The following is a 27,344-nucleotide window of genomic DNA, read 5'->3' as shown; positions in this document are numbered from 1 at the left end:
CAACACTCTTCAGCATCCTCAAAAAGTAGAGGAAGTGGTCATCTGTCCTGACTAAAATGTGTTCTGGGACCATTGGAGGTTATGCAAGATATGCTCACACAGGAGTTTAAAACTGATCGCAGTTTCCACAGTTGTGCCGCTGGTGTAAAGAGGGATGTGAGTGGTGCTCGTTCTCTTGAAGTCGATAACCATCTCTTTTGTCTTGTTTGACTGGCACCAGGTTCTTCACCTCCTCTCTGTCGGATATTCATCATTACTGGTGACGAGCCCAACAAGTGTCGTGTCATCGACAAACTTGACAATGTAATCCTTATGAGTGGTCTTGGTCTGAAATGTCGACTGTGCTCTTTTCCATAGGTGCTGCCTGACCTGCTGAGTTGCTCCAGCATTTTGTGCCTGTGGCTTGGATTTCTAGCATCTGCAGATTTTCTCTTGAATGTGATTATTTAAGATGTTTGGCCGTGGAGTCATGTGTGAGCAGGGTATACTGCAGTGGGCTCAGCCACAGCCCTCTGGGGGGGGAGGGCACCTGTGTTGAGGATGATGGGGAGGGAGGAGCTGCTGTGCATCTTGACTGTCTGAGTTCTGTTACAAGTCCAGCATCCTGCTGCACAGTGGTACACACGTTTGTATATTTAAACTGTGCAGTCAGAGTTTATTCACCTATGAGGACAATTGCGATGAATGGCAAACTGAAATCCAGAAACAGCATTCTGACGTGAGTTTCCTTGTTTTCTAGCTATGCCAGGGATAGGTGCATGACAGGTGTTATGTATCTGTTGTACAGCAATTCTGTTGGCAAGCATATTGGTGAATATCCAGTGTGGCACGAACGGAGTTTTTAAACATTACTAGCTGTTCAAAACACTTCAAGATGATTGTCATCAGTGCTACTGGGCAGTAATTTTTAGTTCTGAAGGTGTAGATTTCTTTGGTACAAGGATGATGGTGGCTGATTTGAAGCACATGGGGACAGCAGTCTGGATGAGTGAAATGTTGAAGGTGTCTGTGAAGACGTCAGTGAGCTGGTGTGTACAGTCTGTGTACTCAGCCTGGTATGTTGTCTGTGCAGAGCTTTTTAAAAATTAAGAATACTTAAGACACCATTAATAAATAAAACTGCTATTAGTGTTTTTAAACTTAAAACTGTTAGACTCACAGTGAATTTACTATTTCATTGTGACATTGTCTTCTTACCTACCTATTAGAATTAATTATCTTAATTAAACAAAAGGGGAATTAATTTGTGGTTACCATTCCTTCTACAGTCTTAATGTGTTCACACATTAGACTTTATTAAGTTCCTGACAGTGCGACATATGGACCCTGTGAGCATGATTAGCTAAACAGCATGCTGGTCCTAAGAGCTGAGATGCTGACCAGCTGAGGTGGTAAAATCCAACATACTCAAATAGCTTTTAAAAAAGTAAGTTCCTTGCTTCTCCCCACCTATCATGCAACAATTCTGCAGCAGTTTTGCCTGTAGATGGAGCTGTTTTAAACGTTAATTATATAGCGACATGGAAGGTGTTCCTCATTTTTAAAATAAATTCAGTGTCCAATTGAACAAGTTCTTTTTTAGAAAATAAAAGTGGAAACTAGTTATATCAATTGACTGAATTGTATATAAACTGTCGCAATTTTCTGGCATTAAATAGTGAACTACAGTAGGGTTTGCAATCCAATGGCTGTAAAAGGAACCAATGGAGTTGTTCGTTTTATCAGCGCCATTCTGCTGGCACTTTTTATAATGATATAACTAGTTTACATCTGAACCGTGCAAAAGGCAAGTATTATAGAGATGTCACAACCAAAACACAAGAATATCAATTTTATTGCAAAATATTTCCCAAATCAATGTTTACATAAGCAACTTATTCATTTAAATTGAGCTTTCATAGAATTGCAATTCAGCTGAAAAATACTAATTGTATGAAATGAAACCAAGCATATTTCCAACACCAAAAGCAACACCTCTAAACAGGAATTTATATTTCTTGATCAAAAAGTTACAGAAAATTATGTAACTATGAAAATACATCTATTGTCTTAAACTACTGTATAATAGATCAAATGACAGTGCAGGGGGAAAAAAGAATTTCAATGTCTGTACAAAAAGTCTAATATTTACCTGAATATCACTCCAAGTTTTATCACCAGGTTCACAATCCATGATGGATTAATCACCCTGGTATATTGTAATAATCTACTGTACATGGCATAAAGAAAATATCCCTCTGTGTCCTCTCCCTGAGCTGTACACCAACTAAGAAATCCGGAGAGGTGCAAATGAGCAAATATTTTAGTAAGCAACTCAGTGGCTACAGTATTTGCCTTACTCAACATTTTTGCAAATTTGCTACATAATCCCTAATATCCCAGAGTATTGTTTAAGTGTATTTACTATCTCAAAATAATTTCAAAGCAATAAAGGTAACAGTATTTCACTGTTCTAACACTGGAAGAACAGAATTAGAAAATAAGAAGCCACAAAGCAAGTTTTTGTCAAAAAGTTTAAAAGTCTTGGCAAGCTTAAATTTTTGAGTTCTAAAGTGCATTGCTATATAAGCACATTGTATAAGGTTTTGAGTCTAAACATAACAGTAATTAATATCCATTTGCAGAACCTGCTAGATATTATTTGTGGGAATAGCTATTGGTAAGTAGTTGTACAAGTACCAACAACTGCTGGTATAGCTAAATCCACATATTGAAACCAAGCTTTTCCAAGAGGACAGTTTTTTGGATTGCAATAAAAAATCTTTCCTTAGATTGAGAGATTTTGACGTTAAACAAATACATTGCTTTATGTCTGTTATTTAAGGTATGTTTCACGTGCTTGACTAACCAAGGGAAGTGTTAATAGTTTAAGTAAACCTGCAAATATGATTAATCTAGTGAGATTGAATGATGTTCACCATTTAAATGTTTAAAATGTTACGCAACTTTAAAAATAACACATTTCAGCTCATCTTAGAAAATACGAAATCATTCACCTTCTCAAAATGTTACTCTCATACAAATATGTACAATATGAAGATTTGCTTGAATTTTTAAATATGCATACAGCATTTTAACATTTCCTTTGCCAGTGAACTTAATAAGTTCATTAGTTAATAAGGGACTTAATAAGTTATCCTTAGTCAATGAATTAAAAGTAATCACCAATCTGGAATATGGTTTATCATTTAACGTTTTATATTCAAACTGCTTTTTGGGAGTGATTATATGAAAAAAAATGCTACAGTTGAGACCTCAAACAGACACATCAGTGGACAAAACTTAAGATTATTTTTGTTCAGTGCTACTTTTGTCTATAAAATGTCAGGTATGCTTTCAAAGATTCTGGTAGTGGCAAACTCAGAATTCTCTCCCGAAGTAAATTTGGAGGAGCTTCTTCCTGTTTGAGACCTTCATTTAACTCTTTTTCTTCCTCCTCTCTGTTCTCTTCTTCCATTTTGTCATCATCATCACTGTCAAACTGCTGAGGTATCAACTGATTGCCTACAAACACGTAGGTATCAATTTTACGTCTGCGGAGCTTCTTGCGTTTCCGTTTAGGTGCAACTTTCTGAAGACTGTTCTTGGCCTGTGTCTCTTGATTTATCAAGTTTCTAAGATTGCGCCGAATGTAAATTCTTGCCAAGTCCTGCAGGCATCTTACAGTTACTGGTGCTATTGAAACAACATATAACATATTTATTTAATTTATGCATTATGCTACCTTATTTCTTTGGCAATGTACACAATAGGTCAAGCTATGTATATATTCCTCAGATAAAGTGGAATTAATGCGTGTGGAACATTAGTCCTAGCTACATGCATGCAATTTAAATATATTTTAAAAGTTTATTTTAATCATTCTGCTTAGATTTTCAGTATAAAAAAGAGCCATGTCACACAAAACTGTTCCACCATTAGTGAAATTCACAAGAAGGTGTGATAAGAGCTCAACTGAACAATAAGTATGGACAAAAGAAAATAAGAGATTTGCAGATATTGGAAATCCTGAGCAACATACATAAAATGCTGGAGGAACTTAGCAGGTCACCAGCTGCTATTGAGGTAAGAAGCAGTTGACATTTTGGGCCAAGTCCCTTCATCAGGACTGGAAAGGAGAAGGAACTAGACAGAATAAGAAAGTAGGGGGAAGGGAAGGAATACAAGCTAGCTTGTGATAGGTGAATCCAGGTGAGAGGGGAAGGTATGTTTGTGGAGGGACAATAAATAACAAGCTGGGAAGTCATAGATGGAAAAAAAAGGGCTAAAGATGAACTCTCCTCTCCTATCAGATTCCTTCCTTCTTCAGCCCTTTACCTTCCCTCCTCCTCACCTGGCTTCACCCATCACCTGCCAGCTCATACACTTGCCTCTTCCCCCACCTTATTCTGACTTCTTCTCCCTTCCTTTCCAGTCATGATGAAGAGCTTCAGGCTGAAATGTCAACTGCTTATTCCCCTCCATAGATGCTGCCTGACCTCCTGAGTTCCTGCAGCATTTTGTGTGTGTTACCAGGTTAAATAAAATGTTCCATTTGGTTGTGGTGTATCCCAAAAATAATAATTACAGTGCCTTGTAAAAGTATTTAAACCCCAACCCTTTGGTCACACAGTGCATTGAAAAGAACACTCAGCACCCACAACTATTTTCACATTTTACTGTCTTATTTTCTAAACTTAAAACATATTGAAGCTGGGTTTTTGAGCTAATCTACAAAACATTGTACATCATGTCAAATCAAAAGAAAAATTCTAAAACTTGTCAACAATTTACTAAAAATTTACAAACCAAAATTGAGAAGTTGAAGAAGTATTCATCCCCTTTGTAATCACTACACTAACATTCCTCAGGTGCAATCCTGTATATTACCCAATTTGTTGATGCAGAAAATTGGAGGATCACCTGAATAAATACATATCCCATCTCTCTGTAAGTTCCAACAGTATGGTTTACTTTCAGCAGACCAAACCAATTAAGACAAAAGAACATTCAAGACCAAGTCAGGGAAATGATAATAGAGAAGCACAAATCTGGGGAAATACCTCAAGGTACTGAAAATACCTTGGATCTCAGTGTAATCCATTATGAAAAAGTAAAAAAAAATGTGAAACTACTGTCACGTTGCCTAGGTCAGATCACCCCTCTAAACATAATCACCAGAGAAAAATGGCACTTGTTGGAGAAGTTACTAGGATGCCAACAGTCACTCAGAATGAGCTGCAGAAGTCAGTGGCCACAACTGGAGATAAAGTTCATGGCTCCACAATCTCCAAGGCCTTGCACAAAAAGGGTATTTATGGAAGAGTGGCAAGGAATAAACCCTGGCTAAAAAAAAAGCCTATCTTTGCCCGTACAGACTTTGCAAAGCAAAACTTAGAAGATAGTGTCAAGAAGTGGAAGGTCCTGTGGTCAGATGAGAATAAAGTGGAACTTTTTGTCCTGAGCACTAAGCGTTACATATGGTGCAAATCTAATGCTGCACATCAGCCAGGTAACACCATCCCTATGGTGTATGGTGGAGGTAGTATCACGTGATGGCTTGCTTTTCAGCAGAATGGACTGGAAATTTTGTCAGAATTGATGGGAAGGTTAATGTTGCTAAATACTGAGAGATCCTGATAAAAACTTGCTGGCCTCTGTTAAAAAGCTTAAATGGTGTAGGAGGTTCATCTCTCAGCAGGACAAAGCACACTGCCAGAGCAACCATGGATGGTTTTAAATGAAAAAAAAATGATGTCCTTAAGTGACCCAGTCAAAGTCCTGACCTTATAACCTCTTCGAACATCTCTGGCAAAACCTCAAAACTTCTATCCACTGCCTCTCCCCAACTAATCTGACACAGCTTGAGCAATTTTACAAGGAAGAATGGTCAAATCTTGCTCCACCATGTTGTGCAAAGCTAACAGACGCTTATCCAAAAATATTACTGGCTGTAATAGCTGTGTGAGGTGGCTGAACAAACAAGTGAGCAAAGGGGGATGAATAATTTAAAATGCTGACTTTTTTATTTTTGATTTTTTTAGTTTTTCATGCTTTACAATTTTCCCTGGTTTTTGGACTCCACTGTTAAAAAGGAGCATGTGATTTCACAAATAAAAATTCTCAGTTAAATTAATCAAAATCCATAGTTTTAACACTTATTTATGTGAACAAAGGGTTCGGGGATGAATACTTTTACAGGGTACTGTAAATGAGTCACATATAGAGTCATTGAGTCATAGAAAAATACAGCACAAAAACAAGCCCTTCAGCCCATCTAGTGCATGACAAAACCACTTAAACCGCCTAATCCCATTAACTTGCACCTAGACCATAGCTCTACATACTCCTCCCATCCACGTACCTTTCCAAACTTCTTTTAAACATTGAAATCGAAATTGCATCCATCACTTGTGCTGGCAGCTCGTTCCACACTCTCAAGGCTCTCATACCGAAGAAGTTTCCTCTCACGTTCTTAAACACTTCACCCTTAACCCATGACCTCTATTTGTAGTCTCGCCCAATCTCAATGGAAAAAGCCTGATTATATTTACCCTTTCTATACTCTATCAAATCTCCTCTCAATCTTCTATATTCAATGGAATGAAGTTCTAACATATTCAATTTTTCCTATTTACTCAGATTCTCCAATCCCGACAACATCCTTGTAAATTTTCTCTGTACTCTTTCATTCTTATTTACATCTTTCCTGTAGGTAGGTGACTAAAACTGCACACAATACTACAAATTAGGTCTCACCAACATCTTAAACAGCTTCAAAATAACATGCCAACTCCTGCACTCATTAGTTTGATCTATGAAGGTCAATATGCCAAAAGCTTTCTTAATGACCCTATCTACCTGTGCCATCACTTTCGATGAATTAAGGACCTATATTCTCAAATCGCTTTGTTCTACCATACTCCTTACTGCTCTGCTGTGTAAGACCTACCCTGGCTGGTCCTCCCAAAGTGCAACACTTCACATTGGTTTGCATTAAATTCCATCTGCTATTTTTCAACCCATTTTGCCACCTGATCCCACTGCAAGCTTTGATGGTCTTCCTCGCAGTCCTCTACATACCCTATCCTTGGTGTCATCCACAAATTTGCTGATCCAGTTAACCACATTATCCAGATTATTGCCATAGAAGACAAACAAAAGCAGTCCTAGCACTGATCCATGCAGCACCCCACTAGTCACAGCCTCCAGTTAGAGAGGCAACCATCTACTACCACTCTAGCTTCTCACAAAATCCAATATTTAATCCTGTTTACTACCTCATGCTAAGCAACTGAACCTTCCTGACTGACCTCCCATGTGGGACCTTGTCAAATGCCTTTCTAAGATCCACATAGTCAATGTCCACTGCCTTGTCTTCATTAACTTTTCTGGTAACTTCCTCACAAAAACTCTATAAGATCGATTAAACACAACCTGCCACACACAATGCCATACTGACTGACCCTAATCAGTCCCATCTATCCAAATACTCATATAACTAGGCTCTTAGAAAAGCTTCCAATAACCTTCCCAAGATACAATGAAAACCTTTGCTTTACATGCCATTCATAATTATAATTTCATCACATCAGTGCACTGAGGTAGTATAAAGGAAAAATAACAACAGAATAAAGTGTTGCAATTGCAGAGGAAGTGCAGTGCAGGCAGATAGACAAGAAGGTGCAAGGCCACGATGGCTGTGAAGTCAAGAATCCATACAAACAAACAGTTCTAGGACCTAGTGGTGCATACTTAAAGGATGTTGTATCTTCTGTCTATGTGAAGGGAGAAAAGATGCCACGTGGATGGGTATTTTGATTATTTTGTTTGCTTTACCAAGGCAGTGAGAAGTGTATAAATGTGTTTTTGTGATGTACTAAACATAGAATATACTAGGAGATCTTGAAAGAATAGGCAGAGAGACATAAGGATTGATATTACACCAAGCAAATCAACCATTAATGGGGAAGGATGCTGCTGAAGACACAGAGTCAGAAAAAAAAGTTAAAGGGCAGTGACAAGCAAGAAAAATGAGGGTTTAAGGGGAGGAAACGTGAGCTCTGAAAACCTGTCATGATATATATAAATAGTTGACATTATTAAATGAAAAATTAAGGAACTATATGCCAGGGTAGATTAGCATTGGGAAAGCAGGAGTGTGAAGGATATGGCAAAAAACCAGCATAAATTTATGGAATTAAATTTGCTGAGACAGTTTTGGAGCAGTCAAAATGCAAAAAAACTGCTAACGCCGGAAATCTGAAAGAAGTGCTATAAAATTCAACAGATCAGGCAGTATGAGAATTAAACATTAACTAATTTCTTATCTCCATGTTGTCTGCCCTGCTAAGTATTTGGAACATTTTCCAACTTGATTTTGAAACAAGCAGGCCTGGAAAGACAGTGTGATTCTAACAGCACAGGGAACAAGGAATGATTACAGACAGCCACTATAATTGAGAGGATAGAAAATAAAATATTGTGATTGAATGAACTGCAGTCAAAGATCAGATCAGCATTGAATAGTATGCTGAGAGTTCTACACTCAGGGATAGCTGGATAATTTGCTAAGGAATTCTGTCTTTAAGTGTACACAAATTCTTTTTACAAAGTTATTTATTACAAGAATGATGATTTAAGTGAAAAATGGATACATCTGTCTGAGACCAACATCCAAAGTATCAAATGATAATTTTGCAATATAGGACTTTAATACATCTGGGTGGAACACTGAAGGCAGTACAGTAATGATGTTAGTTAGGTAGAATCAAACAGACTTTATCGAGACAACACACACAAAATGCTGGATGAACTTAGCGTTTCCACCTCCTACTCAAGAGCCAGAAACCCATTTGTCCAGGTAGACCTCCCATTTCTACCTCCTACCCAAGATCCATAAACCTACTTGTCCAGGTAGACTCATTGTTTCAGCTTGTTCCTGCCCCACTGAATTCATATCTGCATACCTCAACTGTCTTATTCCTCCCTACACACATCTGTGACACTTCACACACTTTGGATCTTTTCAATGATTTCAAGTTCCCTGGCCCCCATCATATTTTGACTATGGATGTCCAGTCCCTATACACCTCTATCCCCCACCAGAAAGGCCTCAAAGCTCTTTGTTCCTTTCTGGACAACAGAACCAACCAGTTCCCCTCCACCAGAACTCTCTTCTGTCTAGTGGAACTTGACCTCACTCTTAATAATTTCTCCTTTGGCTCCTCTCACTTCCCTCAAACAATAGGTGTAGCCATGGGCACTTGCATGGGTCCCAACTACGACTGGCTTTTTGTCAGTTACGTGGAACAGTCTATGTTCCAAGCCTCAATGGTGTCCATCTCCCACTTTTCCTATGGTACATCGATAACTGCATTGGTGCTGCTTCCTGCATCAATGCTGAGCTCATCAACTTCGCCTCCAAATTCCACCCTGCCCTCAAATTTACCTGATCCATTTCTAAAACCTCCCTCTCCTTTCTCAATCTCACTGTCTCTATCTCTGGAGACAGCTACCTACTGATTCCTATTATAAACTCACAGACTCTCACAGCTACCTGGGCTATATACCTCTTCCCACCCTATTACTTGTAAAAACGCCATTGCCTTCTCTCAATTCCTCTCTCTCCGCTGCATCTGTTCTTAAGATGAGGCTTTTCATTCTAGAACGAAGAAGAAATCCTCTTTTTTCAAAGAAAGGGGCTTCCCTTACTCCACCATCAAGGCTGCTCTCAACAGCAGCTCTTCCATTTTATGCCCATCTGCTGTTCTTACCCTATCCTCCCGCCACCCTATCAGGGATAGGGTTCCTTTTGCCCTCACCTACCACCCCACCAGCCTCTCTGTCCAGCAATAATTCTTCAGAACTTCCACCACCTCCAACAGGATCCCACCACCTTCCAGGCGAGGAGACATTTCTCCTGTGAGTCTGTTGTGTCATTTCTCCTGTGGTCATATAATGTGTCTGCTGCTCCCAGTGTGGCCTCCTGTATATGGGTGAGACCCAACGTAGATTGGGAGACCATTTCACTGAGCACCTACGCTCTGTCCACCAGAAGAAGTGGGATCTCCCAATGGCCACCTATTTTATTTCCATTTCCTATTTTGCTACGTCAGTCCATGGCCTCCTCTACTGTCGTGATGTGGCCTCACTCAGGTTGGAGGAACAACACCGTCTTAGTCTCCAACCTGATGGCATAATCAATTTCTCGAATTTCCAGTAATGGCTGCCCCCCTCACCTCACCATTCCCATCCCCTTTCCCCTCACTCAACCTTGTCTCATTCCCTGCCTATCCCCCCCTCCCACCCCCGGTGCTCCTCCTCTTTCCTTTCTTCCATGGTCTACTGTCCTCTCCTATCGGACTCCCCCTTCTCCAGCCCTGTATCTCTTTCACCAATCAACTTCCCTGCTAGTTACTTCAACCCTCCCCCTCCCAGTTCCACCTATCACCTTGTGTTTCTTGCTCCCCATCCCCACCTTTTAACTCTACTCCTTATCCTTTTTTCTCCAGTCCTGCCAAAGGGTCTCAGCCCAAAATGTCAACCATACTTTTTCCATAGATGCTGCCTGACTTGCTGAGTTCCTCCAGCATTTTGTGTGTGTTGCTTGGATTTCCAACATCTGCAGATTTTCTCTTGTTTGAGACTTTATCGAGAAGATACAACATACAAAGTCATATGGCATTAGTTAACAAGGCTAGAGTGAGGACAAATATATGAAACTATTTAAATTAAACATCTAAATGCATGATTGAAATTAACAAAAATGGTGTTCTCAAATGGCTATAATGGAGGCATGCCTGCAAGAGGACAAGGCTAGGCACTCAATATTCTGGACTACGTTTTAAGTAAAGATGGACAAATAGAAAAGGATGGATGCAAGTGAACAAATTATGCAAAGCCACCAGAGATACAATAAAAATATAAACACATGAATGAATTCAAGAACATTGGTCAAAAACACATCAGTGTCTATACTTTCTGAGGAGACTGAGCTGTGCAAAACTCCCCATTCCCGTACTAATTGCTTTCTACAGGTTTCTCTAACCTTGTTAACTAATGGCATACGACTTTGCACATTGTAACTTTGATTTCTACAGTGAGAGTGTACTGTCTGGCTGCAATATTGTGTTGGACAGATGGTGCAAGGCAATGGACTGCAAAGTCCTACAGAGGATAGTAAAAAACAGAGGAGTACTGGGGTCTTTCTTTCCTCTATTTATGATATTTTCTGAGAACACTCTATACAAAGGGCCGGAAACTTTGTTGAAGATCCCTACCACCCATCCCACAATCTCTTTGACTCACTACTGTCAGGTTGGAGATACAGGAGCATCAAGACTAGGACTGGCAGACTGGTTAACAGCTTCTTCCCCTAGGCTGCGAGAATAATGAATACGCTGCCATCACAAAAGTCTTGTCACTAGGACAGCAATCTGTTTACTATTAGTGCTCTGTTTACTGTTTACCTGTGCTACACACTTCACATGCATTTTGAATTATATTTTATTAACTTACTGATGGTAATATTTTGTTTTATGCACTTTGTGTGATTACATGTATTGTGGGTGCACCATGGTCTGGACAAGCATAGTTTCATTTGGTTTTATATATATATGTAGTCAGATAACAATAAACTTGAACTTGTACCATAAGTATCTATCCTTATGCAAAATCTGTATTAATCATTCAGAAGAGTGATCAGGTAGAATAGGTTTCAGTTTAACAATGATAAAAATCCAAGTCAACTAAACTGTGGCAGAGAAAAATCACTAAACAATATAAAATGAATAAATACTTAGGATCAAGGGGCAGCATGAAATCATTTTGATACAAAAAATTTAAAAACTGATTTAAAATAAGGCCATGAGTTTAGTGACATTTAGTGGTGCATGGAGATTTTTATGTACATATCAAAGATCCCTACATAAAGATATTTCAGACAATGAGGAAAGCAAACAGCATGTCAGCCTTGTACGGCCTTCAACTATTTACTCAAAATTACACCACAACATGATTGACCTAATTGGATCTAATATTTGAGGTGCCTCTGAGAAAAACACGATGGGTAAGTTCCACTGGTTTTATCATAACGATCCTGAGTGATACTAGTCAAAACATGAAAAAGAAAATTTTGAATGCAAGTTATATCAAGCTTTAAATGAGTTTTTAATTCATTATATTGATAGTTTAAAAATTACTTCATGCTAGCCACAAAAATCATTCTCAGACTAAAATAACAAGAATGGTGAGCTTAAAAAAACACTGATGAAAAATGTTCAGAAGAACCCTTGACATTAGGGAGATAGGTACAACTATTAAATTATGCTTACTAACAAATAAAACAAAACTGACTCATCCCATCAGAGATATTCTGTTCTGCTGCTGAACAGTTAAAAAATTTCACAACATATGCCGATGATATTAAACATGATTCTGATTCATCCTGCCTCATGCCCCACATTCACTGCAACTGAAACTAACTCTCTCTTCACAAACGAGAGAACATCTGCAGATGCTGGAAATCCAAGCAACACACACAAAATGCTGGAGGAACTCAGCAGGCCAGGCAGCATGTATGGAAAGAAGTACAGTCGAAATTTCAGGCAGAGACCCTTCGGCAAGTCCTGCAGAAGGGTCTTGGCCTAAAATGTCATCTGTACTTTTCTCCATGGATGTGCCCAACCTGCCGAGTTCCTCCAGCATTTTGTGTGTGCTGCTCCTCTTCTCTCTTTTTTAGTTCTAACAAAGTTTTTTCGACTGAGACATTAATCTTGTTTCTCTTTTCATCGATGCTGCCTGACTTGCTGAATGTTTCCAGCATTTCCTGTTTTTATTTGTTCCTTATCAAAGCAGTATTCCAGGGAAAGGGATTTCTACACCATACTACTAATATCTGCAATCTGCCAGCTGTGGTCAGTAAGATCAATCTCTCACGTGTAGCCCAGACCAGTATGATCATACAGAGGCTGTGGATGGTGAGCTGGGGGCAGTATAATCCAACCCTTTTGAATGCACATCAGATCTTCTTTATATAACATTTCAATAATTAGCAGTTAAAGGACATAACAGATGATTCAAGATGATCAAGATGGCTTATTCACACAAATGGTATAGCTCTTCATGTTCCATCCAATAAAGCAATGACAGATTCACAAAGCTCACTTCATTGTGCTTGCTCGTTTTCCTCCATTTAAGAAAGAAGAGTACTTACGCAGCTTTACATTCTCTGTCTTGAAACAGTCAGAACGGTTCGGTTGGATCAGAGGAGCAAATGAAACTGCCAATATGTTTTTAGTTTCCCATGTGTTTTGTCCTGTGCGTATTATCTGTGTAAGCTGTGAAGGAGAAGGACATTAAATAATTAGGCAGTCTTCTCCATGAAATGCTAAGTAATTTTAATATAACTTTCTAAAATAATAGTTCAAAAAATAGAGGATGACTGTTACTCTGAAATCAGAAAACATTGGCACTTTGCTGCTGTTCCACAGCACTGATCTCCAGCTTCTTATTTCTCAGATGGCTGTAGATTTTGTCAGAGACTTTTAAACAGTGGATCTGCAGGACACATAGACTTACTCCTAGAACATTTTTTTTTACTTAAAGATCTGTACTTCAAACTCAATGGACCATCCATTGGCCATTAACCATTGCATAACAGACAGTTCAAGAAAAGTAAATGAATGTGGAATTAAAAGAATGTAAATGCATGTTCTCTGACTTGGTTAATTAGGAGCTGAACCCCCCCACCCCCCCAAGATAAATATATCATGTAAAATTTGTTGCCACATTTTGATTCATTTTAGGTATGTTTAATCAGTTAAAAGCAATTCCAAAGTTAATAATAAAGATAAAGATAATAAATTTATTATCAAAGAACATACATGTCACCATACATAACCCTGAGATTCATTTTCTTATGGACATTCACACTAAATACAAGAATCAACAGAATCAATGAAATACCATCCCCAACGGGACGGACAACCAACCAATGTGCAAAAAAACAAACTGTGCAAATACAAAAAGAAAGAAGAAAAAAAAATAAACAAACAAGCAATAAATATTGAGAATATGAGATTAAGTAATCTTGAAAGTAAATCAATAGGTTGTGGGAATAGTTCAGTGATGGGGTGATAGAGTTATATGAAGTTATCCCCTCCGGTTCAAGAGCCTGATGGTTGAGGGGTAATAACTGCTCCTGAACCTGCTGGTGTGGCATCTGAGGCTCCTGTAACTCCTTCCATGCTTTCTTTGTGATGGCACTTGCATGCTGGGCCAAGGACAGATCCTCTGAAATGATAACACTGAGAAATTTAAAGTTGCTGACCCTCTCCACCTCTGATCCCCTGATAGTCTCCTCCTCCTGGATACAAAAATCAGCTCTTTGGTCTTGATGACATTCAGTGAGAGGTTGTTATTGTGGCATCACTCAGCCAGGTTTTCAATTTCCCTCCTATATGCTGATATGTCACCACCTTTGATTTGTGCAATTACAATGGTGTCATCAGCAAACTTAAATATGGCATTGAAGCGTGCTTAGCCTCACAGTCACACTCGCCTACAACTATTTATTCCTACTGTAAACAAATAAAGTCCATGAGGTCAAACACAGTCTAACCAACAAAGTCTTATATCTTCTCATAATTACTATACCTCACCAACCACCACCTTGCTCACATTACACAGATGAAATTCCTAAACTAAGAACTCCTAAACTGAGACTGATAACATAATCTCTTTTGGAAGTGTCCTCTTTTGGAAGAGGACAGCGAGGCTGAGAAGAAGTGCGGCGGCGGCCATTTTCAAATTGCTTCTCAGATCGGAGTTCTGAGAGGCGGGACTGCGCAGGCGCGTGAAGGAGGCCTGGGAAGGAGGGAAGATATAAAAAGGAGAGAAGGAGTGAGGCAGTTCTCTTTTGGAAGAGGACAGCGAGGCTGAGAAGAAGTGCGGCGGCGGCCATTTTCAAATTGCTTCTCAGATCGGAGTTCTGAGAGGCGGGACTGCGCAGGCGCGTGAAGGAGGCCTGGGAAGGAGGGAAGATATAAAAAGAACGCAGCCTTAAGCAGCGGGCAGCTTCGTTTGCGGGCAGCGGAGTGAGTCGGGAGCAGAGTGTAGGGCTTGGGCTCAGAGGGCTTAGGCGGAAGAGGGCACAGTAGGCTTATCTTTTAGTTCTTGTTATTTTCAGTTATTCGGGAGGTATGAGTGTGAGGGCAGCTTGTTGTTCTCGGTGTCGGATGTGGGAGATCCTGGAGTCTCCGAGCCTCCCGGACGTCCACATCTGCGCCAGGTGCGCCGAACTGCAGCTCCTGAGGGACCGAATTAGGGAACTGGAGCTGCAGCTCGATGACCTTCGCCTGGTCAGGGAGAGTGAGGAGGTGATAGAGAGGAGTTACAGGCAGGTGGTCACTCCGGGGCCACGGGAGGCAGATAGGTGGGTCACGATCAGGAAGGGGAAGGGGCAGGTACTAGAGAGTACCCCAGTGGCTGTACCCCTTGACAATAAGTACTCATGTTTGAGTACTGTTGGGGGGGACAGCCTACCTGGAGGAAGTGACAGTGGCCGGGCCTCCGGCACAGAGGACGGCCCTGTAGCTCAGAAGGGTAGGGATAGAAGAAAGAGGACCATAGTAATAGGGGACTCGATAGTCAGGGGTTCAGACAGGCGGTTCTGTGGAGGTGATCGGGAGTCCCGGATGGTAGTTTGCCTCCCTGGTGCCAGGGTCCGGGACGTTTCTGATCGCGTCCAAGATATCCTGAAGTGGGAGGGTGAGGAGCCAGAGGTCGTGGTACATGTAGGTACCAATGACATAGGTAGGAAAGGGGAAGAGGTCCTGAAACGAGAGTATAGGGAGTTAGGAAGGCAGTTAAGAAGAAGGACCGCAAAGGTAGTAATCTCGGGATTACTGCCTGTACCACGCGACAGTGAGAGTAGGAATGGAATTAGGTGGAGGATGAATGCGTGGTTGAGGGATTGGAGCAGGGGGCAGGGATTCAAGTTTCTGGATCATTGGGACCTCTTCTGGGGCAGGCGTGACCTGTTCAAGAAGGACGGGTTACACTTGAATCCTGGGGGGACCAATATCCTAGCGGGGAGGTTTGCTAGGGCTACGGGGCAGACTTTAAACTAGTAAGATGGGGGGGCGGAAATCAATTTGAGGAAACTAGGGGAGAGGAGGTTAGTTCACCAGTAGAGCAAGTAAGTAGACCGTGTGTGAGGGAGGACAGGCAGGTGATGGAGGAGGGATGCTCTCAGCCCGAAGTTGTAGGGGAGAAGAAAGAAAAGGATAATAAATTTGAATGCATTGCTAGGGATGAAAAGAGAGGAGGAGGTGGAGAGTATCTTAAATGTATCTATTTTAATGCTAGGAGCATTGTAAGAAAGGTGGATGAGCTTAAAGTGTGGATTGATACATGGAATTATGATGTTGTAGCTATTAGTGAAACATGGTTGCAGGAAGGGTGTGATTGGCAACTAAATATTCCTGGATTTAGTTGCTTCAGGTGTGATAGAGTAGGAGGGGCCAGAGGAGGAGGTGTTGCATTGCTTGTCCGAGAAAATCTTATGGCGGTGCTTTGGAAGGATAGATTACAGAGCTCCTCTAGGGAGGCTATTTGGGTGGAATTGAGGAATGGGAAAGGTGTAGTAACACTGATAGGAGTGTATTATAGGCCACCTAATGGGGAGCGTGAGTTGGAAGAGCAAATGTGTAAGGAGATAGCAGATATTTGTAGTAAACACAAGGTGGTGATTGTGGGAGATTTTAATTTTCCACACATAGATTGGGAAGCTCATTCTGTAAAAGGGCTGGATGGTTTAGAGTTTGTGAAATGTGTGCAGGATAGCTTTTTGCAACAATACATAGAAGTACCGACTAGAGATGGGGCAGTGTTGGATCTCCTGTTAGGGAATGCGATAGGTCAGCTGACAGATGTATGTGTTGGGGAGCACTTCGGGTCCAGTGATCACAATAGCATTAGCTTCAATATAATTATGGAGAAGGACAGGACTGGACCTAGAGTTGAGATTTTTGATTGGAGAAAGGCTAACTTTGAGGAGATGCGCAGGGATTTAGAGAGAGTGGAATGGGTCAAGTTGTTTTATGGGAAGGATGTAATAGAGAAATGGAGGTCATTTAAGGGTGAAATTATGAGGGTACAGAATCTTTATGTTCCTGTTCGGTTGAAAGGAAAGATTAAAGGTTTGAAAGCGCCATGGTTTTCAAGGGATATTAGAAACTTGGTTCGAAAAAAGAGGGATGTCTACAATAGATATAGGCAGCATGGAGTAAAGGAATTGCTCGAGGAATATAAAGAATGTAAAAGGAAACTTAAGAAAGAGATTAGAAAAGCTAAAAGAAGTTACGAGTTTGGTTTGGCAAATAAGGTGGAAGTAAATCCGAAAGGCTTCTACAGTTATATTAAAAGCAAGAGGATAGTGAGGGATAAAATTGGTCCCTTAGAGAATCAGGGTGGTCAGCTATGTGTGGAGCCGAGGGAGATGGGAGAGATTTTGAACGATTTCTTCTCTTCGGTATTCACTAAGGAGAAGGATATCGAATGGTGTAAGGTGTGGGAAACAAGTAAGGAAGTTATGGAACCTATGACAATTAAAGAGGTGGAAGTACTGGCGCTTTTAAGAAATTTAAAAGTGGATAAATCTCCGGGTCCTGACCGGATATTCCCCAGGACCTTGAGGGAAGTTTGTGTAGAGATAGCAGGAGCTCTGACGGAGATCTTTCAGATGTCATTAGAAACAGGGATTGTGCCGGAGGATTGGCGTATTGCTCATGTGGTTCCATTGTTTAAAAAGGGTTCTAGAAGTAAGCCTGGCAATTATAGACCTGTCAGTTTGACATCAGTGGTGGGTAAATTAATGGAAAGTATTCTTAGAGATAGTATTTATAATTATCTGGATAGACAGGATCTGATTAGGAGTAGCCAGCATGGATTTGTGCGTGGAAGGTCATGTTTGACAAACCTTATTGAATTTTTTGAAGTAGTTACGAGGAATGTTGACGAGGGTAAGGCAGTGGATGTAGTCTATATGGACTTCAGCAAGGCCTTTGACAAAGTTCCACATGGAAGGTTAGTTAAGAAGGTTCAGTCGTTAGGTATTAGTGCTGGAGTAATAAAATGGATTCAACAGTGGCTAGATGGGAGATGCCAGAGAGTAGTGGTGGATAATTGTTTATCGGGATGGAGGCCGGTGACTAGCGGGGTGCCTCAGGGATCTGTTTTGGGCCCAATGTTGTTTGTAATATACATAAATGATCTGGATGATGGGGTGGTAAATTGGATTAGTAAGTATGCTGATGATACTAAGGTAGGAGGTGTTGTGGATAATGAGGTGGGTTTTCAAAGCTTGCAGGGAGATTTATGCCGGTTAGAAGAATGGGCTGAACGTTGGCAGATGGAGTTTAATGCTGAGAAGTGTGAGGTTCTACATTTTGGCAGGAATAATCCAAATAGAACATACAGGGTAAATGGTAGGGCATTGAGGAATGCAGTGGAACAGAGAGATCTAGGAATAACAGTGCATAGTTCCCTGAAGGTGGAGTCTCATGTAGATAGGGTGGTGAAGAAGGCTTTTGGAACGCTGGCCTTTATAAATCAGAGCATTGAGTACAGAAGTTGGGATGTAATGTTAAAATTGTACAAGGCATTGGTAAGGCCAAATTTGGAATATTGTGTACAGTTCTGGTCACCGAATTATAGGAAAGATATCAATAAATTAGAGAGAGTGCAGAGACGTTTTACTAGGATGTTACCAGGGTTTCAGCACTTAAGTTACAGAGAAAGGTTGAACAAGTTAGGTCTCTATTCATTGGAGCGTAGAAGGTTGAGGGGGGATTTGATCGAGGTATTTAAAATGTTGAGAGGGATAGATAGAGTTGACGTGAATAGGCTGTTTCCATTGAGAGTAGGGGAGATTCAAACGAGAGGACATGATTTGAGAGTTAGGGGGCAAAAGTTTAAGGGAAACACGAGGGGGTATTTCTTTACTCAGAGAGTGATAGCTGTGTGGAATGAGCTTCCTGTAGAAGTAGTAGAGGCCAGATCAGTTGTGTCATTTAAGGTAAAATTGGATAGGTATATGGATAGGAAAGGAGTGGAGGGTTATGGGCTGAGTGCGGGTAGGTGGGACTAGGTGAGATTAAGAGTTCGGCACGGACTAGGAGGGCCGGAATGGCCTGTTTCCGTGCTGTGATTGTTATATGGTTATATGGTTATAATCACATCGACAAGAAACAATTATAAATGAAGACTTGGATTTAGCAGAGACACTTTTGTCCTGTTAAATTAATCAAATTAAACATTTACAACACAACATTCTATTTCTCAATTTGCATTTAACAATGTGTTTTTCATATTCTCCCCAGCATACCTATAAATATACAATGCAAAGTACTTCTGTCAACCAATGAAATACAAAAACATTTTTAGGGATTTCAGAAATTAGCATTGTGTCACTTATCAATAACAACCTGAATAACCTCCTATGGTTTTAACAGTGTACTTACCTGAGACAATTCAAAAGAGCCTTTACCAGTTAAATGTGAAACTTTATTTCTACTGGCATTCCATACTAATATTTGTAAACACTTCCTTAGCAGTATTAAAAAGCACAAGAAATACATTTTTGATGAACGTTATTATATGTCTTAATATAGCGGAATGCTTTATCCAACTCTTTCCTCATGATAGACAGCAACTGATCACAATGTACAATCTCCTTTTAATAAAATTAATAAGGGATGTAAGAGAATGCCTTTCTATTCTGTTCTTGTGCACTCCTATTCTCAGCAATAGCAGTATCCAGTATGTGTGTGCTCAAGAGAAGGTTCAAGCAATTATCACTACATTAAGGCACAGAAGCTCCTTTTCACCCAATTCCATTCAGAATCAAAATGGGGATTATTATCACCAGCATGTATCATGAAATTTGTTAACTTAGCAGCAGCAGTACAATGCAATGCATGATAAGATAGAAAGAAAAAATAAGTAAATAAGTATATGTATAATAAGTAGTTAGATTAAAAATAGTGCAAAACAGAAATAATATATATATGTGAAAAACACAGGTTCATGGGTTCAATACCCGTTTAGGAATCGTATGGCAGAGGGGAAGAAGCTATTCCTGAGTGTGTGCCTTCAGGTTTCTGTACCTCATTCCTGATGGTAACAATGAGAAGAGGACCTGGCCTGGGTGACAGGGGTCCTGAACAACGTACGCTACATACAATATCAAGCCTCAAGGCTGTGTGCTGAGCCCTCTTCTGTACTCCCTTTTCATCTATGACTGTGTTCCTATACATGGTTCTAACTCCATAATCAAGTTCGCGGAGACACCACGGCGGTTGGCCTGATCAGAGGGGATGACGAGATGGCCTACAGGGACGAGGTCCAGCACCTGGCTGTGGGGTGTGCCAACAACAACCTGGCCCTTAACACCCAGAAGACCAAGGAGATCATTGTGGACTTCAGGCATGTTAGCAGCCACACTCATGTCCCCATCTACATCAGTGGAGCTGTAGTGGAGCGTGTATCAAGCTTCAAATTCCTTGGTGTCCACATTTCCAAGGATCTCATCTGGTCCCTGAACTCCTCCATCCTGATCAAAAAGGCTCAACAGCGGCTTTATTTCCTGTGGAGCATCAAGGAAGCTCACCTCTGTCCCAGGATACTGACAGACTTTTACCACTGTACCATTGAGAGCATACTCACCAACTGCATCTCAGTGTGGTATGGCAATTGTTCCGTATCAAAGCACTGCAGCGTGTGGTGAAAACTGCCCAGTGGATTATCGGCACCCAGTTGCCCACCATTGAGAACATCTACCATAAATGCTGCCTGGGCAGGGTGAAAAACATTATCAAGGATGCATCTCACCCTAACCATGGACTTCTTACTCTCCTCCCATAGGCACTACAGGAGCTTCCACTCCCACACTAGCAGGCACAGGAAGAGCTTCTTCCCTGAGGCTGTGACCCTGCTGAACCTCATATCACAGCACTAAGCAGTATTGCACCCATATTGTACTGTCTCAATACTTTTATATTTGTGTGCTGCAGCTTTTTATTTGTAGTTATTTTGTAAATAACACTATTCTTTGCACTTCTGGTTAGATACTAACTGCATTTTATTTGGCTTTGTATCTGTACTCAGCACAATGACAATAAAATTGAATCTAATCTAATATCAAGAAATGCCTGAGGGAAGCATAAATCACCTTGCTGTAATACAGAAGACTTGTACTTCAGAACTGATTGTGCCTCCAGCCAGGCTAGTTGGCTAGCAAGGTCATTACAACACTACCAGTTACCTGATAAAGTGGAGAACTGGTTTGGTACATCTTGTTCACAAAAAGCCGAACAAATAATACAATCAAACTAAATAAAATCAATGGGTTCTTAATCATCAAGGTGATAGTATATCTTATCAACAGAGCAATCAGATAACTTTTACTCACCAAGTTGATCAATGTCCACCTTGGATTTCCCCAGGACCACTTAGCTCCAGAGTCATGGTCCAGACATAGACCAAGGAACTAAATACCTGAGGCAAGATCAACTGCTCCTATCATGAACTCTGACTAAACTGAAATCCCCAAGCATCAAAGGAGGAAACATTGCAGTGACTGGAGAAAGGACCATCGGCTGTGGTCATGATAAATCAATCACTGTACCTCTAGAAATTGCAGCAAGAGTTCCTCAAGGCAGCAGCCTAATCCCAACCATCAATGAAGCAGCGTAAGTCTGCAAACAGCACTTGTCTGCAAGCAGCATAGTGTCATTAACATTTATACATGGACAATACATAAATGTCAATGAACAATAATGCCACAAAGTGCCAAGCGATGACCATCCCAAAAGAAATATCTAGCTGCTATTTCTTGATGTTTTATTGAATTACCATCAACAATTCCACCACAATTAGCACCTTGGTGTCATTACTGACCAGAAATTCAAATGGACCTGAATACAAGAGCAGACAAAGAGTTTGTGTATCGTAAGATGACTGAAGTCCCAATACTATGTACAAGACACCTATTAAGTACACGATGGAATAGCTTCAAATTGTCTGGATAAGTGCACTTTGAACAATGTTCAAGAAGTTCTAACCTCAATGTAAGTTCATTATCAAAGTACATATAATTTACCACATACAGTGGATTCTGGTAAATTTGGACACATCAGCACAAGTACGTTTTGTCCAATTAAGCAGCTGCTCCAATTAGCTATAGTTTTACAGAAATATTTAAAAAGGTATCAAAAGAAACAAACTGTTTAACTGAGTAACAAATTATGATATACAGAATATATAAGAATACTGACACTATTACAATATTATTAAACTGTATTAGTTTCTAATACTTATCAATGGAGGAATTCATCCAGTATATGCTGCCATGTTCTTTTGACTGTATATGAACAAAATCAGTGCAGGAACCTAGTGCAGATAATGGACTGTCTTCATACGATGCTTTTCATGACTGCATCCTCCAAATCTTTTTTTATTGTAACATTCAAGATGACTGACAACACTTCCAAATTCTTCATAGTTCCTAACTTGTTGAAGTAGCAAAATAATTTTATTTTCATTCCTGGCTATTTCTAGCAGCTCCAAGATTGAAACCATGGAATTGCAGTGAGCAAAACTGTTCTGAATCATCTTGCTGCTTATCTGTCACCAATTATCAGTGACAAAAATCCATTTCTTTTTGAACATAAACACATGCAACTGGCACTATTTAAAAGCTTTTTGCTCTAAGCAAGGTGTAGTATCTAACAGCCACACATGTACACACAATTGGCATTAGTTAGAAATAGTTTGGTGACAGTCTCCTGTCCCAATAAAGCAGCATAGTGTTCCAAGTAAACAAAGGGAATTCCAGTTATTTTCTTGGCTAGTTTTTGTTCTTTAAGAGCTATCCCAAATAAGCTAATTAACTGAAGGCCCAATTAACCGGAATCCGCTGTAATAACGAGATTAATTTTCTTGCAGGCATTTGCAAGGGAAATAAAGAAATACAATAGAATCTATGAAAAACCATAAAGACTGATAATCACTGTAGAAGGCAAAATGGATATAAAAATAAGTAATACTAAGAACATGTTGTAAAGAAACCTTGAAAGTGAATCTGTAGGTCATAGAATTAGCTCAGAGTTGGAGTGAGTGAAATTATCCAAAATGATTCAGGAACCTGTTAATTGCAAGATAATTACTGTTCCTGAACCAAGTAGTATGGGATCAAACGCTTCTACACTTCCTGCCCAAACTGGATGGTGGGACTGTTTGATGATGGACATTACTTTTTTGTAGCAGTGCTCCATATAAATGTACACAGTGGTAGGGATGGAATTTTTCTGTCATGGACTGGGCTGCTTCCACCACTTTCTGTATTCAGTCTCTGGACACTGGTGTTTCCATATCACACCATGACGCAACCAGTTAGTATACTCTCTGTCTATAGGACATTTGATTGGTACCCTAAGCATTTGTTCCCTCCACCTTAAGCATAAATTAGCTGCAGAACACCCTGCAGTTATTTTTCCAAATTACCTCAACAGCATCACCCAAACCTACAAGTTCTATTCACCAAGGATGGGTGGAAGAGATAAATACGAGTACCACCATCAGCTGAAAGTTCTTGTCTAAATCAAGCACCATCTTGATTTGGAAACATAACTCGGTTCCTTTGTTGTTACTGTTACTAAATTCTGGAACTCTCTTGAACAGCATTATGGAAGTACAGTTGTCTAAATTGGTGGCTCACCTTCACCTTCAACAGCAATTAGCAATGGGCCTAATGATGCCCAAATTTCACCCGAATATGAAAACAAAAATCACCAAATAGCAAAGACTTTTAAAACCGAAATAAAAATCTTAATTATAGATCAGTACCATATTATTCAGATTTACAGTATGTCTTCAAACTGTTTTGAATACTTGTTGATAAAGATTATCCATAAAATAGATCCAAAATTAAATTAATTAAGACAAGCTATTGATCAAAAGAACTGTGAAAAATCAAAGAATATTTAATCCACAAACAGATAAAGCCATTTCAAAAAATACAAGGCTGACAAATTCAGCAAGCTACTAATGCCAACAAAAAAAAAATAGCAGGAAGGTAGTGTTTACAATCAGGGGATGAATAGTTCAAGTCTAAAAATTTCTACTCAAGTCATGGTACATAACTGTGCCAAAAATATTTTCTATTGCTATCATTTCCAGAGGAAATTAGTATGGGAACACGGATTGTTTCTGTAAGAATCTAATCTGAGTTAATGTCAAATTAAAACCTTACAGAACCAGCCTACATCCAATCAGTTTGGGCAATAATTGAATTTAAGACTCACAAACAAAAGACTAACCAACTTATGAGCATTTTGAAGTACATCACAGGCCAAAGGAAAAGTCTACGAAATAAATGATGAATAAACACAACTTACAGTTTTAAAGGATAACAGTACCTGATCTTCCATAGGCATAACAAGAATTCCACCAACTTTCAAAAAGATTTTCATGTAATTCTCATGGTCCTTTTGGACTCCAGCTCCACAATAAACACGATCATATTGAAGATTGTCTGACATGACATCGATGCAGTTCCCAACCACAAAGACCGGCTCACAGAATTCAAACCTATAATATATAAACATTAAATAACTCCTGCTTTATAGAGGAATTGTCAGTCTATACAAATCAAATTATCAGTTTATAACAAACCAAATTATAATGCACAAATTTATAGTAAAATACAATTATTAAATTAATCCTAAGTTTTACACTTAATGCAATTAAACAACAGGAGCAGGATTGTTCTTAGTTGTGATAACAAGCCAGAGTGAAAAAAAATAGAATAAGGAGACACACATTTAATTTAAAATTGGTTGGAAAATATGAAATTGAAAAGCTGGTGAGACCCTCCACTACATGATTGAGTATATTACAATATCAAAAATTAATTGGCTTTAGAAATTGCTTGTTCTAATTTTGATTTTGATCAGATGATACTTTTGATACAAATAGAATCAAACGTAAATTCAGACTTAGCAGAATGACCTCTTTTCATTTTAATTAGAAAACAAAGTACTATATAGTTATTTTTAAAATGGTGAAATGATGGGACAAGGTAGAGAGTGAAAGGCAGGTTCCGTAATTTATAATTCAAGAACAAAAGGTCAAATAAGATGTATGTTAAGAAAATAAAAGTGGAAGAAACTTTTACCACACTATTGTGCAATTGAATTAACTTTCTAAGTCAGATTTTGAGGCTCAAATTGTCAACATTCAAGATATGGGAAAGCGGTAAATAAATATATTTAGCAATATTTGCTTATAGGGCTATTTTGTCCTATTCCTTTTATATATATTTAGGCCTGCACTTTTAATTCCTCTACTTTTGATATCTGTGGGACTCAAAAAGCATTTCAAAATATGACAAGAAAGTGGGAAGTAAGCTTCCCCATATTGGTATTGCTTTATTATTGTCACGTGTACCGAGACAGAGTGAATAACTTTTGTCTGCATGCCATTTAGACAGATCATGCTATATATCAGCACATCAAGATAGTGGAAAGAAAACAGAATGCAGAATATAATGTTGCAGCTACAGAGAGTTTAGAGTAGGTAAATAATATGAAGTGCAGAGACCACAATTATGTTGATTAGAAGATCAAGAGTTCATCTTTGGTGCACAAGAGATCCTTCCAAAGTCCAAATTAATGTAAATTTATTATTGAAATACATGTATGTTATCATATACTACACTGAGATTCATTTTCTTGCAGGTATTTACAGGAAAATAAAGAAAAAAGTAGAATGCATGGAAGACTATATATTCATATTTAGGTGACAAACACCTAAAGTGCAAAAGAAGACAAAATGTGCTAATAAAAAAAATATTACTGAGCAAATGATCTGTAGGGTCCTTGAAAATGAGATCAGAGCTGTGATGAGTAAAGTTATCCACATTGGTTCAGGAGCCTGATTAACTGTAGGGTAATAATGATTCCTGAATCTGATGGTGTGGGACTAAAGGCCACTGTACCTCCTGCTCATTGGTAGCACCAAGAAGAGAGCAAGGTCTTTATAGTGAGGGCCCTTGAGGATGGATGCTGCTTTCTTGTTGCAGCATCCCATATAAATGTGCTCAATGCTGGGAGCACTTTCCCTGTGATGGATGGGGAAATAAAGCATATACCACTTTGTGTTGACTTTTCTCTTCCGATGCTTTCACACAAGGCTGCTTCACCTGTTTTTGGGATTTCTACTATGATATGTCCTTGTTGAGCTTTAGTATAACTGTGTCATTTCTTTCTCCTGCTAACTGTTCACAAAAATTAATAAATGGGATCTAAGCAATCACTTGAAGGATCAGTTGAAACCGGCTACAGCATGTACAACTTCTATAGTTGTATCATGGAGAGCATTCTGACAGGCTGCATTACTGTCTGATATGGAGGGGCTACTGCCCAGGACTGAAAGAAACTGCAGAAGGTTGTAAATCTAGTCAGCTCCATCTTGGGCACTGACATCTTTAGGGAGCTATGTCTCAGAAAGGCAGCATCCATTATTAAGGACCTCCAGCACCCAGGACATGTCTTTTTCTCACTGTTACCATCAGTTAGGAGGTACAGACACACACTCAGCGATTCAGGAACAGCTTCTTCCCCTCTGTCATCCGATTCCTAAATGGACATCGAAGCTTTGGACACTACCTCACTTTTTTTAAAATATACAGTATTTCTGTTTTTGCACGTTTTTAAAAATCTATTCAATATACATGACGGATTTACTTGTTTATTTATTATCATGTTTTATTTTATTTTTTTTGTTATTTTTTTCCCTCTCTGCTAGATTATGTATTGCATTGAACTGCTGCTGCTAAGTTAACAACTTTCACTTCACATGCCGGTGATAATAAACCTGATTCTGATTCTTCCACTGTTCACACATTTACATTCTTGTGTTGCAGGATTTCTAGATTGATACCCCACTTTTAGAAATATCTGGTGCTGGCATGCTTTTTCTCCTCTTCAGGTTGGCTACCTGATACAGGAGAGAGAAAAAATATCCAAGCCCCTTTCAGGCTATCCATGAAATCTAAAGGCCTAGAACTTGTAACATGGACAGATAACTTAACCACCTCTGATAATCTGTTAACCATAGCACTTCTTCCAAGTTCACCAAAAATTTTCCATATCCTTTGTAATACTCTTTAATCATCATCTCCTTGGGGAAATAAAGGCATAAACATACTACAGATAATAATTCAATGATATTTAAAACTTCCAATGTCCTAATTTATTTTTGTATTATCACAAATTAATGGATTAAGAGGTAGAATGCAA

The 27,344-nt window shown here is 39.4% G+C and overlaps 1 protein-coding gene across 1 annotated transcript in view; it reads right to left on the bottom strand.

Annotated features, from left to right (window-relative positions):
- Positions 1–1,816: 1,816 nt before the first annotated feature.
- pcmtd1 (protein-L-isoaspartate (D-aspartate) O-methyltransferase domain containing 1) overlaps positions 1,817–27,344 on the bottom strand; it is a 91,294-nt gene continuing 65,766 nt past the window's right edge. Inside the window, exons 4-6 of the mRNA XM_073042553.1 lie at positions 24,462–24,633; positions 13,196–13,319; positions 1,817–3,675 (exon numbers count right to left, since the gene is read on the bottom strand). Of these exons, the coding sequence (XP_072898654.1) occupies positions 3,305–3,675; positions 13,196–13,319; positions 24,462–24,633 (667 nt within the window). The 3' untranslated portion in view covers positions 1,817–3,304. The remainder of the gene's footprint in view (positions 3,676–13,195; positions 13,320–24,461; positions 24,634–27,344) is intronic.

This window comes from Hemitrygon akajei, chromosome 1, assembly GCF_048418815.1.
Source record: "Hemitrygon akajei chromosome 1, sHemAka1.3, whole genome shotgun sequence".
NCBI classification, from domain to species: domain Eukaryota; kingdom Metazoa; phylum Chordata; class Chondrichthyes; order Myliobatiformes; family Dasyatidae; genus Hemitrygon; species Hemitrygon akajei.
Note: the sequence above shows the minus strand (reverse complement) of the source record. Positions and strands in the feature narration are given on the sequence as shown.